Source organism: Glycine max, chromosome 7 (genome assembly GCF_000004515.6).
Source record: "Glycine max cultivar Williams 82 chromosome 7, Glycine_max_v4.0, whole genome shotgun sequence".
Classification (NCBI taxonomy): domain Eukaryota; kingdom Viridiplantae; phylum Streptophyta; class Magnoliopsida; order Fabales; family Fabaceae; genus Glycine; species Glycine max.
Window position 1 is genome coordinate 11,023,650 of NC_038243.2, and position 17,160 is coordinate 11,040,809.

The window sequence follows — 17,160 nt, forward strand, 5'->3', positions numbered from 1 at the left end:
ACAACATCTAAAATGGTTAAAAAAACAAAAAAATAGTTATAGTTACAATACAACCTATGTTACTGAACCACTAGACTGGAATCTCTTTTCTATGTGGCTGACACTCCACCAAATTATAGAACATAGAACGACCAATGCAAAAAAGAGTACTGGACTAGACGACTAAAGTTTTCATTCACCCCATTTCTATCGTCCATTGTCCAACAATCAATAGGTGGGGTACTAAGAATAATGGTTTGGAGACTAATGATTGCCACATGTTGGTGTCGATTGAGAATTCATATGTGGTCCAATGGTTTGACACTTATGAAGCCAATAAAGCTTTACCTTCAGGAGCCTTTGTTTGTAGAGCCTTTACTAGCAAGGTGGTGCATATTAGTGACATAAAGGTAGGAGCTAGGAAAATTATGGATATTGGCATTCTACTTGGACTTTTTCACTGTGGAAAGGAAGTACAAGTCATAAGTAAACTGGCTATGTTGGAAGACAAATATAAAGAGCAAGTTAACAAGTCAGAGAGAATTTTTGTAGAGGGTGTTAAAGAGGTTGTTCAATGAAAGTCCTATCTTATAATGTCGGGGGTCTTAGAGGTAGAGGGGTCAAATGAAAGTTCATTAGAAATATTGTTGTTAAGGAGAGATTTGAGCTAGTGTGTATTCAAGAAACCAAAAAAGAGACCATTTGGAAGGAACTATGTCAAGGTTTATGGGGGGTGGCGATGTTGAGTGGGTTATGCAACTAGCAACAAATGCAGTAAGAGGGTTGTTGTGTTTATGGAATAAAGATTATTTCATCTTAAATACCTCTTGTGTAGGGGATGGTTGGTTTAGATGACATTTGGAAGGAGAGAGGACATAAGGTGATCTTAATCAACATTTATTCTCCTTGTGATTTGGTGTCAAAGAAAAGACTATGGGAGGACTTGAAGACTAGAAAGATGGTAGCACTTGTAGCATTTTGTGCATCATGGGGGGGAGGTTAATTGTGTTAGGCAACCATGGGAGAGGCAAGGGGCAGGTTTCCTTGATTATGGGAGTAAGGAGAGAAGGGAATTCAACCAATTTATTCAAGATTTAGGGAAGGAGGATGTTCCTTTAATTGGGAGAAAAATTACGTGGTATAAACCTAATGGGAAAGCAAGGAGTATAATTGATTGATTTTTTGTGTCAAGGGAATGGAAGCTCCCAATATGTGTTGGATAGAAATATGTCTAACCATTATTCTAGCATCTTGAAAAGTGTGGACATTTATTGAGGTCCGAAACCGTTTAGGACTCTTGATTGTTGGTTTGAGGACTATGATTTTGAGAAGTTTGTAAAGGAAGTGTGGGGGAACCAAATTGCTCAATGATGAGGGATTTCATTCTCAAAGAAAAATTGAAAGGTTGAAAGTATGGTTGAAGGAGTAAAACATAAGCCATTTTAGGAGACGTGAACGAACTTGATAAGAAAGAAGATGGAGAGGGTTTCTCCGAGGAGGAAGGTGTGGCTATGAGGAAGTTGCAAGAAAAGTTTTAAAGGCAAGTCATGTATAGAGAATCACTTCTTAAGAAAAAAATGTAGATTCAAATTTCTTCAAGAAGGTGATTCTAATTCGAAATACTTTCATATCATGGTGAATTGGAGGAGGAGAAAAAATTTAATTAGAGGTGTTTCACGAGATGGTATTTGGATTGAGGATCAAAAGAGATGAAGAAGGAAGCTTGTAATTTCTTTAAACAAAGGTTTTGTGAGGAGGATTGGGAGAGAGTGACTCTTGACAGGTGGCCTTTGAGAAGGTTTCAAATGATGATAACGAGGTACTAATTGCAAGGTTTGGTGAGGAGGAGATTAAAGAGGCTATTTGGGAGTGTGGTAGCTCAAAAAGCCAGGGTCCCAATGGGTATAACTTTGGATTTATCAAAGAATTTTGGTCTTTGTTGAATGAGGATGTTACTAATTTCCTTAATGATTTCTATGAGTCTGATAGTTTTGTTAGAGGTGCCAATGCATCATTCATATATCTCATTCCCAAGATAAGTGAACCGCAAGGGTAGGGGGATTATAGAACTATCTCCTTGGTGGGTTGCATGTATAAGGCGGTGACAAAATTATTGGCAAAAAGACTCCAAAAAGTGCTTCATAGGGTTATTGATGAAAGGCAAAGTGCTTTCTTGGGAGGGAGGAATTTCTTACATAGTGCAAAGATAAGAAACCATGAATCCACTTGGGAATTCCAGTAGGTGCCAATCCTAGGAGAAAAGAGACATGGGAACCTATTATTGCAAAGTTCAAGAAGAGACTTGCATTATGGAAGCATAAGCATTTATCCTTTGCTGGTAGAATCTCGTTGATCAATTCAATACTTTCTTCCCTCCCTGTCTTTTACTTATCATTCTTTAAAATCCTAGATGGCATTGCGAAAATCTTGTGAGGTTGCAAATGAGGTTTTTATGGGGTGGTGAGGATGGTAGGGAGAAAATTTCATGGGTTAGTTGGGAGAAAATTTGTTAACCCAAAGAACATGAGGTCTTGGTGTGAAGAACATGTCTTTATCCAATATTGCCCTTATTGCTAAATGAAAATGAAATTTATTCCAGCAAAAAGGGACTTTGTGGGAAAGGGTGCTTGATTCTAAATATGATGGATGAAAAGGCTTGGGAGAGGGTGAGGTGAGGCATTGTCAATCTATTTGGTGGAGAGATTTAAAGCTAGCTTGTGGGGGAATCATGAAAGTTGGTTTGATAAATCGATGAAATGGAGGACATGGGATGGGAACACACTAGATTTTGGGAGGATAGTTGGGTGGGGGAAGAGTGTCTTAAAAATGATTTTGCTAGATTGTTCCTTAATTTGTAGCAAAAGATGGTGGTGGCTGGTGACATGGGCTCATGGAATCAAGGATTTTGGTCATGGAAGTTTAGGTGGAGAAGACCATGGTTTGAATGGGAAAGGAGATTGATTCATGATTTCCATGTGTTATTGGAGGGAGTTACCATGAGAAGACATGATGATGATAATTGGATTTGGTTGGAGGATCCATAAAATGTGTTCACAGTAAAATCTTCCTATATGGCACTCCACAATTTATGGTTTGGCACTTCAGAGGAAGATATTTGTAAGTGCTTGTGTCATCTTAAAATTCCTCCCTAGTGGGCTTTTCTGGTATGGAGGTTTCTCCTTTATAGATTTCCTACTAAGATTAATCTCCATAGAAGACACATCCTAGTAGATAATGGTGATTTAACATATGGATGCTTAGAAATGGAATCATTTTAGAAGGACATCAACCCGACAAAGAAAAGCTTTGGTATAAATGTTTATTTACTACTTGGTCGTGGTTAAAAGCTTATAAAAAGGATTTTGGTGCATCATTCACTATGTAGTATATGAATCCTGCTGCTTGCTTTACATAGTCGTGATTTTCAAAGCTATTACGTGGACTTCGAGTTGCTATTGCTTTGTTACCTTATCTCTTGAAGGCACAGGATCCGTATCTTATCCTATTCTTTCTCATGGTGATGGTATAGGAGAAGATTCGGATTAAGCTTATACTTGTATCTTTAATTGCTGGTTTTGTTGGGTGCAGTATTGGTACTACCTATTGAGCTGTATAGCTCCTTTTCTTGTAATTTTCTGCACTTCTTGTGCTTTAATGAAATGTCTTATTGCTGAGAAAAAAAATTGACATTTATTTTTTTAGGTGATTAAAATTACTTAATAACATGTGTAATACTTTTTAACTAATTTCTTTAGTGTCCTTCTTGGTACAATTTTTAATTACATGTCACACTGATTGATTAGATAAGAAATGTTAAGAACACACTTTTTTAAAAAGATGTGTTAGAGAATATATTCTTACCATCAAACTCATGGATCAACTGACATGATTTTGATTCAACTTAATTAGGGATCTCATGACTCAAATTCAAATTATAATTACGCAGTTACCTTAAATACCTAAAGAAAGAATTTTATAATTTATAATCGTCCTAGTCGACTTAAACATGATTGTTTATAGTTAAAGATTAAAGAATTCATGTCATTTATATCAAAATAAAAAAGAGAGAATTTTCTTAGTTAGACAGGTGCATTACTATGACAAAAAGTTAAAAGACAAATAATGATCAGGACCAATCTATTTCCTTAATATAATATATGTGTAATTATAAATTACTCTCATAGTTTGAAATATAATTTAAAAAGCTGATTTATAATGAGGACTACCCAACTATGAATATTGTCCCCACAACATAAAATCTCTGGATCCGTCACTTATAGTAATTCTCTTTAATCACGTTGGGAGGGGTACCTAAGTCAACTTCATGACAAAATTTTATAGACAAAATCAAAGGGAAGACGAGTGTTTAACAAAACCTTATAAACAATATACCAATAATTAAAATAAAAGTATAGTATTAATGGATAGATTTCGTTAAGGCATATTGAAAAAAAAAACAAGGTATAAGATAAACTTAAACACTCTAATTTCTTGGCTCGAAAAGAAAATCTCATTTTAGCTGACTAATATAATTATGGGTTGTAATTTTTTTTCTTCTTTGAGTATTTAATGCAATTTATATTTAAGATTTCAACTTGAGATTAAGTTGAAAACATCCTGTGTTAGTTTATCTGCATACTTAAATAAACTCTCTATATTAGTCAAACAAAACTATAAATTAGAAATGATTTGTCTGACACTCAAAATTTGCTCCCTCTTTTGAGAAGTTTCCTGCTAAATTAAAGGAAAGGATATTCTCTCAAATCATAAATACCTTTCATATACAGTAGAAGAGAAACCTTGTCTCAGATGTTATGCACTCCTAGTTGAATACGTAACTTACTTGATGATGGAATAGTCTTTGCTCACGGCTCACCTAAACCTTTATTCCCCAAAATAGAAAAAAAAACTATATCGGACAAAATATTAGCAATAGACAGCACCATTTACAGATAAAAATGTAAAGTCTTCCTCAACTGGTTATTCTCTGCGCAGAATGCAGTTGCAGTGACCAAACAAAGAAGAAAAACTCCGCATGTTGCTCTCCTTCCTTTTGGTCTTATTAAACTCTGTATTTTACTTGAATTAAAAAGAAAATAAAAAGCCTCTAAATTCTAATGGTTCTCATAAAAAAATGACTCCTCAAGCCTAAAGCCACTATCAACTGCACACAAATGCCAAGAAGAAGAAAAGGAGCAAAGTCCATTGTTTCCATCAGGGAAAAGATCTGGAAGGTCAAACAAAGTGTCATCATCAATGGTAGAATGAGAACTTGAAGGCTCTTGAGGATTGTCCATTGAGAGAGTTGAAGATGAAGCTTGTTCTGCTTGGTTTTGTTCTGCTTCTTCTTCAGTTATTTGACAATGCCTAACCTCCTCAAAGGCAGTATTTGCAGCTTTTGCAGCTGCAGCTTGAATGTCCTTAGGAGATGTGCTAACTGGCCTTGGAAGCTCTTGAGCCAATTCAGGAAAATTGAGGTATGCTGAATGGCCCTTGATGGCTAAGGCAGCCACATCATGTGCTCTAGCTGCCATTTCTGCTGTAGGGTATGTTCCTAGCCATATTCTTGACTTCTTTCTCGGCTCACGGATTTCGGACACCCATTTGCCCCAATTCCTCATCCTTACACCCCTATAAGTAGGGTGGTGATTCTGGTTGCTATTGTCTATCTGCCTCTTCTTGCACCCTTTTGAGTCCTTTCCATTTTCCAATGAGGTTTGAGAAGTGGTTGAGTCATTTTGAGGTGTTTTGGAGTGTTCTTTGGTGCATGATTCTGAATTTGAGGTAGGAGATGTTGAGGAGGAGGATGTGCTAGAAGTGTTAGTGTCAAAGAAGATTGAAGGTGTGGTGGAAGAGGAGGATGTGGCAAAGGAATTGAAGTCAGCATCACTTTCCATATTGATACGTTTTCTCATGGTTGAGACTTTGATTATTGTGGTACAGAAAGAATGAGTGGAGGGTGCATAAAAATAAATAGACCCTGCTATGATAGGCTTGGGAATTATGATTCTCTTAAAAAAGAGAAAAAGAAAAAGGATTTGTTTAAAGAGGAAAGAAAAAGAGAAGCAAAAAAAAAATAATTAAAAGAAAAGGAGGAAAAGGAATACAAAAAATAAAAAATAAAAAAAGCATGGGTTTCATAAGGCATAGTTGTGCTACATCCAGCTAATTTGTTTTCCATGTGGGGGAATTGAATAATGTTGGTCAGCTTAATTTTATAGACTAATGTTGTTTGTTACTTACCTCTGGTCTATTCTAGTGTCTACATTCTATCGTGTTGATAACTATCCATTCTCTTCTATATTTACTACATGTGTTTGCACAGTAGTTTTGTTCTCTTTTTAAGAACAACTCCTATTTGGGCTCCTTCAGTAAGTGGTAGGCCCTTAGTTTCACTACCATGACTTTTTCATCAATGCTTCATAATGACCCTTCATTCTAATTTGTCTATAACTCAGACCATTGATTTGTGAATGGCCAGCTAGGTCCTCAGATACAGCATAACAAAACCCATAAATTCTTTAATGTTATTATCTCAATCCTCAACCTTGTATAAAACTTATGTGTTGGTCTTTCTTTGTCCTTGGTGATGATGTATATAAACTTCAACTATAGTTTTATACAATTTTTTAACTTAGTAGACTGTATTAATGCCCCCTTAAAATCAAATTTTTATATCATTAGCTTGTTAGTATGTCATCATCAACTTGACCCCAATTATATGTCTTCACCTGATCTGGCCCTCTGCAATAGATTGTTCCGTTTCCAATATTGTTATTAATGTATAAACATTTTTTCTCTAGTTGTGATCACTTGGCACTACCAATCAAATCAGGACTATTGTCTCACAATCGCTGGTGGAAATTAATTCAATTAAATAGGAATTTTTTAATAACAATTTTTTTGTGCAATTCACCACTTGAGCCTGCCCACGTGGGTTCTGGTATTGAAGGAAGAAGACAAATGACGCAACACACATAAATTGAACTATTCCAATTTCATTTTCCCAATAAAACAAATAATGCTAATATTCACACAAAATATTAACATGTATCATGTTGTATATTGCTAACTGTCAATTGTTTTGCATTTATTTAAACTATTGCTTAAGGCCTATATTGTCATAACAAAGGTTGAGACACGAATTTACTTTAGCACAAAAACATGGCTGACGTACACATGGTGCACATGCTTGTGGGCCAATGTTGGCTCAATTGCCATTTTTTCTGGCCATAGGGTCAACTATATACGCAAACCGTTTTGTCCAATTTAATTCTTTTTTTTTTGTTCAATCTTTGTGTTGAAATTCAAAATCTGTGCCAACCCATTGTGAGAATTTGAGTCGTGCGCGTCAAAGAATTGTAAGAAGATATGAAGTTTAATTGTATAAAGCAACAAATTCTTGGTGAAGATATTTTTATACACATAATGCTAGGTGAAGTTTACCAAAAAGAGAACAGTGTAAGGTGCAGGAAAAAAAAAAAAAAAAGATGCGGCGGTATGCACTGAAAACGAACAGTGACAAGAAGAATTTTAACGAAGCACCAGAAGTCAAGTAGCTAGGAAACGGCTTTGACAATTCAAGTTAATGGGGGTAGGTTAAACAATTACTCATTCCATGAACAATTAGATGAGCATGAGTAGCATGTTGTACAACGAATATAAGATATTATTATTTTTTATAAGTAAATGTTAGTTGCTAATTTGTTAATTTTTGTTACAATGAATATAAGATATTATTATTTTTTATAAATAAATGTTAATTGTTAATTTGTTAATTTTTATTAGTGAGAGGTATTTAAATCCATACTTTTTTCTCTCTCTTTTTCATTCAACCACCACATCAATCTTATAACCGTTGTAAAATACTATTTTTATTTTTAACAAAATGAACAGTGATACTATTTTAGGGTATGTTTTATTTTATTCAAGTAGGACATATGTGTTTGTTTCTATCCTGTTAACGAGGTATCCATTGCCCTTGGTCTCCATTTTATGTTCCATGCTATTAGGATGAAAATGTGTCACAACTAAGACAACAATGTCCATGTATATAGTTTCCTAACCCATTTAATTGAATTGGTTTAATGGCTTACAAATATCCCTCTTTTTGTTTTCCTAAATTTTACTCATTTTTGTCGCAAGTCAATTATTACATAAACTCATCATGTAGGTCCTGGAGGATTCATCGCTGGCTTTTCTTCAAATCTAGGTGAATGCACCATTTTAGTTGCTAAATTGTGGGGCATCTTCTACTGTCTCATATTAGTATATATGGAGTAGAGGTTTTCGAAATATCATAACATATTCAGATTCCAATGGTTGCTGTGAAGCTCATCCTTGCTATCATTTGGTTCAAGCTATTCACAATTAATATCCATAAGCATGAAGGACATACATATTTTCTGATTGAATGTCTTTGCGTGAAGCAAATCAAGTGACGGACCTTATGGCCAAGCACGGTTGATTGAGTCTAGTTATCAGATTTTTTATAATAACCACTGCAGGGAACCTCCCCAATCATCACGACACAAGAGGACTACAAAGAAACCTCCCCACCAGCAGGACTTTGTTTAAGATTATGAAGGATGGGGTTGTTAGGATATAATAACCACTGTTATTTGTGTATTTTTCACTTACTTTCGGTTACAACTTAGTTTAGTTTATTAGCTAAAACTCTCACTGTATATATAGTGTAACCAACTCTATCATTGAATTATACCGTTCTTTTCTTTTTGTACTACTTTTCTAATGCAGGAGTAATTGGGCAGTTGAGCTGAGTGACGTGTCATTAGATTGTTGCAACCGCCCAGTAGCTATATTTTCACAATTCTGAATAATTGTTAGATTCCATTTTCTGCTCTTAAAAAGAGTAGCCAATCATTTGGCCTTTGTACATGCTTTAAATGTTCAATTGATGAAAGATACAATCATTTGGCCTTTGTACTTGCCTTAAGTATTTCCTCTATTTTAGTCTTAATTTAGCATAGTAATCTTTAGCAATAGAACAATAACCTATCAACTAATCTCATCTACCTCACCATGATTGACCACAACTCAAAAAAACCACCATTAACCGGCTCGAAGACACAATCCTTTGCCTCACCCAAACCAAGACACCATCACCACCCATCACACTGAGCTTTCCCTTAAAGTCAACTCCATCCTAGATCGACTTTTCACCCTTAACTTTACCCTACCTCACCCACTCCACAACGTATATCCATCTGTTGACCTCAATCACCCATTAAATTAGAAGTTTCTTGTTTCGATGGTCATGACCCAATTGATTGGATCTTCAAGATCAACCAATTCATTGATTACCAAGGTACTCTCGCTACTACAAAAAGCAAGTTTAACATCGGCAGATTAACATCAGTTTTGGACAAAATCGATGTTAATCTAAACGTGGTGACATATATGTAAATAATATATATTCATTAACATCGTTTTTTCCGAAAACCGATGTTAATTAAAAGACGTTAACATCGGTTTTTTAAAAACCGATGTTAACACGAGTAGTTAACATCGGTTTTTGGAAAACCGATGTTAACATATCATACGATAACATCGGTTTTTTGGAAAACCGATGTTAACTTCTTTTAATTAACATCGGTTTTTAATAAACCAATGTTAACATATGATATGTTAACATCGATTTTTCTTAGAAAACCGATGTTAACGTTAACATCATTGGGTTAGCATTGGTTTGTTATTGAAAACTGATGTTGGACTTATATATTTTAAAATTTCAGAACCCGAGCCCTACACTTTCCTTGCGCTCTGTTCTTTGCTTCTGCTTCTTCTTCGCTTTTTCTTTGTGACCGTGAGTACATGTTATTCAGCTTCTTTGTATGACTTAGCCACGTTACCAAGGTACAATTTCTTTTTCTTCTTCGCGACCTTAGCCTCTGTCTTCTTCTTCTTCTTTTTCTTCTTCTTCTTCTTTGTTTGTTTGTTTGTTTGGGGAAGTTGGGCTCACTGCAAGGATGTTTGTTTGTGTGTGTTGCAAGGAGTTGGTTTGTGGAAGTCGTGGTAGCTCGAAGGAGTTGGTTTGTCATCATTGTCGTGGGCTGTTTGGGGTGCTGACTTTGCATTCCGTTCGGGGTGCTCACTCGTGCTCGCAAGGTGTCATTTTTAGTGAGGTAATTCAGATTGATTTGTGTCCTTTGAATGCTTAATAGCTAGGTAGGTAGGTAGGTGTGTGTTGTAATGCGTATAGCACCATGGCAAATGTAACAATGTTCTACTTTTCCTTTTATTATTGTGTGTTCTAAGCTTTGAGGAGTCATTGTCTCACTTGATTTGTTGGTCATTGTGCTTTGTTTTTGTTGGATTTTTCACTTCTGAAAGTCCTAGAAGGTAAAAGCCTATATGACCTTTTTGAAAGAGGTAAATGAAAGGAAGACAACTATGGGTTTGTAGGGCTTGTTTTTGGTGTTGTGGAGTTTGTGTAAGGGTTTATAGGGTTCATGTATGGGGTTGTGGGTGTGGTTTGTCCTATTGAGCCAGGTGCTTGAGAAATTGTTGTTGGGTTTAGTGTAGGAAATAAATTTGTTGTGGCTGGAGTTGTAGGGTTTACTATAGGAACTGCATCCAACTTGGTATCAAATTCATATGAGATTTGTTGTTGCTCTTCTCTGAATGTTGTGGCTTTACTTAGGCCTGCAAAAGAAACCAAGGATCTTTCAACTCTTCAGTAGGACAAATGAAAAGTAATAGCTGAAATTGAACTAGTAAACCTAAATAATTTAACTCATAAGTGTTTCTGTGATTGCTCCCTCTCATATTTTAAAATTAATTTGCTTATCAACTGTTACCTCTAGTATCTCAGCAGTGTCTCCATCTGAATGCACATTTTTTATCCTTTAGTATAGAGAAAATAGAAGAGAAGAAAATTTAGTTTTGTTAAAATAACACTTATTTATTCACAAACCATTTGCTTATCATTATATTTAAAAGGATATAAAGTGGTTCTTCTTATCATTATATATGAGTGGATTGTGTTGTCTTCTGCTTTTTATAAGGACATGGTTCTCTGTAGAAGTTTTCTGTTAAATCATTGATCCCTAGCCACGAGTCTTTGGACTTATTTATCCATCTTGGTGTGGGAGTAGAGACCCACATTGTTGTCCTTGACACTCAACTGCACCATCACCTCCAATTTTTAATGATGTCGTACATGGCCAATGTTTGTGGTCTGCGACACACGGTGAGGGGTTCTTTTTATTGTTTATGCTAATGATGCCCCTCAGGCACTCAAAGATCACGTGAGTAAGATTTTTATTATTCATAAAGTTATATGATATAAAAGTCACTTTAATATTATATTAACAGGTCATGCCCTGAGGGAAAAATAGTTTAAAATATTGATTTTGATTCTTGAATAGCTTGTTGTAATAGTAAGTCATTCAACATCTGCCTGTGACTAGGAGTATTTGCCTTTGTTAATATCTTGAGGAGGTAGTGATTTGAAGCTCACTAACTTCAATAAGTCGTAAAGATTTTAGTGATAACTATAAATTAGGAGAGCTCTCAACATGTTCTAAATATGCAAACAGAGACTTTTTTAATCTCCTTTTATTTATTACTGTACTATTTTTTTTATCCATAATCTATGTGTTAATATCTATATCACTATATTTTTTAGATCCATTGTCTCTGTGTTAATATCTAGGTGGAATGTTTAATCTACTCTATTTAATATTGTGTGTTAAAAGTCAAATATATGATACGGTGTTGGATGATGTTGGTGTCTTATATAACACATCCAGATTGAATGGAAAGGGAAACAGAAGTGTCGGGTTTGATGAATGTGTTGTTTATATTTTATTTAATTTTATAAATAAGTGAGATCCACCTAGAGAATATTCTGTGTGTGTACATTGTGAATCATAATATTTTTTTAACTTTAATTTCTTTGATGATTGATGGGATGCATATCACTAGCTATGGCCTTGGTTTGTAAGTTTAGTATCAAATACAAATAATTTAGCAGCACAGTTCTGCTTAATCATTGTTTCTTTAAATGGTTTAGTTTAGGGGACTCATTAGTGCTTTAGCTTTACAATTTAAAAAAAAAGAAAAGAAAAATAAGTATTATTTTTAATTTATTGCAAATGAAACAATTTAATTTGATTTTCCATCCTATGAGGTTGTCTTGCACGGTTTGAAATGTTGTTATCAAATGGCTTTCTTATCCTTACTATCGTAATATTGTCTCAAAGAACCAATCTCATTAAATCTTGCTGATAATCCGTGATAAGGAATTATTTGTAGGATACCTTGAACCAAGATGAAGCCTCAGCTAAGCCTTCCTTCCATGATAATCCGTTATAGGACATGTGGGGCTTTTTATTTGTAGGATACCTACCTACCAATAATAATATGTATGGGGTTGGTGGCTTGTCATGCAAATTCTGTGTCTTGCAAATACTTGTATCATAGAATTAGTAATCTAAGATCCTTCTAATCTAGATGCTTGTTTCTAAAGTTGTACAAATACTACTCGCTTGTTCAAGACAACTATATATACAACAAAACAACCATGAAATAATGAAACGCAAAAGTGCAAAACATTATTATTTAGAAAATCTGGAGTCAACGGAGTTGTACATCATCAGATAATGAAATGCCACAAGGAACAACCAATGAACACCAAAGAGGGGAGAAAATAGTTTCTTTGAGCACAAACACCAAGCTCCAAGTTTCTAAGATTTTGGGATTTTCTTGACACATGTTCAACTTACTAAACACAAAAACAACAACACAACTTAACCGTGTAAGTGTAAACAACAATTTTAAAAGCAAAACTTAATAGGTTTGTCTTTCTACTTGTTCTATAAGAGATGTGTTTTCTAGAGATGTATATAGGCATCATTATAAATTTCCTCTGCAAAGCATTTAATAGTCTCTGTGATGCATTGGAATGATCACTTTTCTCTATCGCCACTTTGTTGTCAAATCATAATTATAATATCTCTCTCTAGTATTTCTTTTTCTCTTAGAGTGTCTTTTAGAATGATAGTGTCTATACATATATTTTTCTATAAAGCAGTAGTGAAACCTGTACATTGGATGATTTAAGTAAATAACAAAACAAAGAAGGGAGAGTAAAAATTAAAAACTTAAAAAAATTGTCTAGCGTGCATAAGGCCTCACATAGCCTGGATAAGGCCTCATATGCACTGATATGATTGGTTTGATATACACTGCTCATTGCAAAACTGATATGTTTGTTGTGTTAACATGTTTCCTTCATGAATGATTATCAGGTGCTGTGGCCTGAATGTAGTTGGCAGTCAGTTTGTTAGAATGATTTGATTACTGTTGCTGCTGTTAGAAAAGTTTATAGGAAAGCTACATTGTGCACTCATCCTGATAAAGTACAACAGAAGGTACATTTGCTTCATCTTTTTTGCTGCTGTTAAACCCAATGAGTGTCACTCAATTAAGCCCAAAATTACTGATGTTGTTAAACCCAATGAGAAATTCATTACTGCTGCTGTTAAACCCAATGAGTGTCAGTCAATTAAGCTTCATCTTTTGTTTCCCAGGAACTCTATAGCTAGAAGATACATTTCATTGGGTTTTAGTGGTCAGCTGATCGAGGTACGAGGTTTGTTTGCTACATCATTAGTCTCTTGGCTGGACTTGCTAGACGTAATCTTGCATATACTGAGGTACAACTTGATCGAGGTACAAGTTGATGAAGATACATTTCCTTAATATTTTTGTATGCTTTGCTCTGCTGATGATTTTGTTGGTGAGAATTGCAATTGTGATGTCATGCTATCTTGAAACACAAGCTGACAATTAAAAAGATATTGATTAGTATGAATAATAGGGAAGTTAGGCCTTAATTATCATGATATTTTGAGAAAGAGCTCATAAAATCTCCGAAACCTTGTTCATATATTCGTCCGAACTATGAGTGTTCTAGTGAAAATGAAGAAATCCCCTACTAAAGGATATCGATAAGCAATTCACAAAGTAAACAAGGCTGATAGTGTATGTTATTTCTTAAATATCTAGTGCATATCTTATTCTTCTGTAGTTGCTTTTTGAAGGATATTTTTGCCAATAAGTGTGTGCCCGAAAAATATAATGGCCAACTGTGCATTGTATTGCTTTTTCTGATTCTCCTTTGCCACCAATTCAAGTTACACAAATCCTTGTAATTGGAAGCTTAAAATTAAAACTATCCCCTGCAATGCAATTTTGCAGTGTTAGTCCTTAGATATTTGGATTTGAGTCTAGTTCAACCCCAAAAGGTAACTCAAAATGTAAAAATTGTCTTTTACTTATAAACTTTATTTTGGTCATATCATTAATTGAAATAGTATTTTCAGCATGCAGTGCATACACACGACAGACCATTTTGTCCAGATTTAAGGCATGTATTGACCCCTAAGATGTATGGTAATACCTTAATTAGACTAAGAACCCAATCACTCTTGTCTGTACCTTCAATCTCTAATAACTGGCCACTAAGGCCAGCTTGTAGTGAACTTGGAAGATCAACTTTGAATACATTTAGTTAGATATGCCTGTGTGTTTGTGACATTCATAATTATGCACAATCATACATATGTTACAGCTTCAAGTTTGCTATTAAGTATAGCCTCATTCATGGCATTATCTTCACAACTGCAACTTCCACATCCATTGTCTGCATGTGCACACTGAGTGTTCATCTCAACCAACATCCCATCAGTTTTGGACTGAATAAGTCTATCAACATAGTTGTCTCCCACATAATCCCAAACTCGTTTGATTTCCATTTCTAGGGAATAGCAATGCTGCGTCTCTTTCTAGTATATTATAGCATGTCCTCTCTTATATCTGAATCAAGATTTTCCATATGGTTGTAATCGAATAGATAAAGGAAAGAAAGAAAGAGAAAAAGAATAAAACATGAGAAAACAAGGGTTGGTGGAGAAAAATGTGAGTGTCACCTTCCACAGTCAACATACCCACAAGAAGAATTTGTAGAAGCAAAGCTTCATGGTGAATCAAAGGTGATTCAAAATTTTTTTGATGATAACAATGATGATAACAAAAGATGATGACAAAGGTGATGACAAAAAGCTCAAAGATCAATCAAAGAACAACTCAAGTGAATCAAGAAAATTTCAAGAGTTCAAGATAAGAATCAAGAAGAATTCAAGACTCAAGAAGAAAATTTAGAGTCAAGAATCAAGATTCAAGGTTCAAGATCTCAAGAATCAAGATCAAGATTCAAGACTTAACATTCAAGAATCAAGAGAAGGCTTAATCAAGATAAGTATGAAAAGTTTTTCTCAAAAATTGAGTAGCGCATGATTTTTCTCAAAACATGTTTACCAAAGAGTTTTTACTCTTTGGTAATCGATTACCAGATTGCTGTAATCAATTACCAGTAGCAAAATTGTTTTGAAAAAGTTTTCAAATTGAATTTACAACGTTCCAATTAATTTCAAAAAGCTGTAATCGATTACAATGTTTTGGTAATCAATTACCAGTGTCTTTGAACGTTGAAATTCAAATTCAAATGTGAAGAGTCACATCCTTTCACATAAAAGCTTTGTGTAATCGATTACACTAATTTGGTAATCGATTACCAGTGATTGTTTCTGAATAAAATAAAAATATGTAACTCTTCAAATGGTTTTTTGACTTTTTCAAATTGGTTTTAAGTTTTTCTAAAAGTTATAACTCTTCTAAATGGTTGTCTTGACCAGACATGAAGAGTCTATAAAAGCAAGGCTTTGTTTTGCATTTCAAGAATCTTGAACACTTATTCATACAATCCTTTACAAGCCTTGAATCTCTTTGAACTTCTTCTTCTTCTTTGTGCCAAAAGCTTTCTGAAGTTTTCTGGTTTTCTAAACCTTGAAAACTTGTGCTATTCATCTTTTCATTCTCTTCTCCCTTTGCCAAAAAGAATTCGCCAAGGACTAACCGCCTGAATTCTTTTTGTGTCTCTCTTCTCCCTTTTCCAAAAGAACAAAGGACTAACCGCCTGAATTCTTTTGTATCTCCCTTCTCCCTTGTCAAAGAATTCAAAACGACATAGTCTGAGAATTCTTTTGATTCTTCCCTTTCCCTAATACAAAAGTGTTCAAAGGACTAACCACCTGAGAATTTTTTTGTATCCCTATTCACAAAGTATCAAAGGTTTAACAGCCTGATATCTTTGTCTTAACACATTGGAGGGTACATCATTTGTGATACAAGTAGAGGGTACATCTACTTGGGTTTGACTGAGAACAAGAGAGGGTACATCTCTTGTGGATCAGTTCTAGTGGAGGGTACATCCATTAGGTTCAAAGAGAACAAGGGAGGGTACATCCCTTATGGATCTTTGCTTGTAAAAGTATTTTTACAAGGTTGAAAGAAATCTGAAGGACCGCAGGTCGCTTGGGGACTGGATGTAGGCACGGGTTGTTGCCGAACCAGTATAAAAACTCTTGTGTGTTTGTTTCCTTCTTCCCTACTCTTTTACTTTCCGCTGTGCATTTAATTTCCGCTTTTACTTTCTGTTAAGTTTCTCTTCTACTCCTCATTCTCTTAATAATTTAGTAAAATCCTTAGAAGAGTAAATTTTTAATTAGTAAAGGTTTAGGAATAATTAATTCAACCCCCCTTCTTAATTATTCTGAGGCCACTCGATCCAACAGAATTTGTCCATTTAGAAATACAGGATGTCTAATGTGAAAAGAACACGGATGAAAATCAACCTCAACAGAAGGCAAGCGGCGGCCATTTAGAAATACAGGACTCCACATTCCTTCCTCCTAAATCAATATTTATCTTTCAAACCAAAAACTTAACATGAACACTTTTGACTTTCTTCATACCAAAAACTTAAGACACACACCCTCATGACACACACACACACACACACCCTCATGACACACACATCATAATCTGTTTGCCTAATCAGATTCGAGATAATAGATGGCGATGTTGGTGGTTGGCCCTCACATGGGCAGTGTGGCAACAGAGGAATAAAATAATCTTTTCAAATGAGACTTTTGATGGAAACAAGGTGATGGATGATGCTATTTTTTACACTTTGGACATGGATGAGGAGTTTTGAGAAAGACTTTGCACTTCCCTACAGCTATTGGTCGACTAACATCTCATCAGTCTTTGTTAATACAGGGGGGTAGAATCTATAGGAACTGGAATGTTAAC

At 34.9% G+C, this 17,160-nt stretch overlaps 1 protein-coding gene across 1 annotated transcript; it reads right to left on the bottom strand.

The window, feature by feature from the left end:
* Window positions 1-4,615: 4,615 nt before the first annotated feature.
* On the bottom strand, window positions 4,616-6,355 carry LOC100776436 (ethylene-responsive transcription factor ERF034). The gene has a single exon (XM_014777409.2). It carries the CDS (start codon window positions 5,892-5,894, stop codon window positions 5,094-5,096), a length of 801 nt encoding a protein of 266 aa, XP_014632895.2. The 5' UTR covers window positions 5,895-6,355; the 3' UTR covers window positions 4,616-5,093.
* Window positions 6,356-17,160: the final 10,805 nt, after the last annotated feature.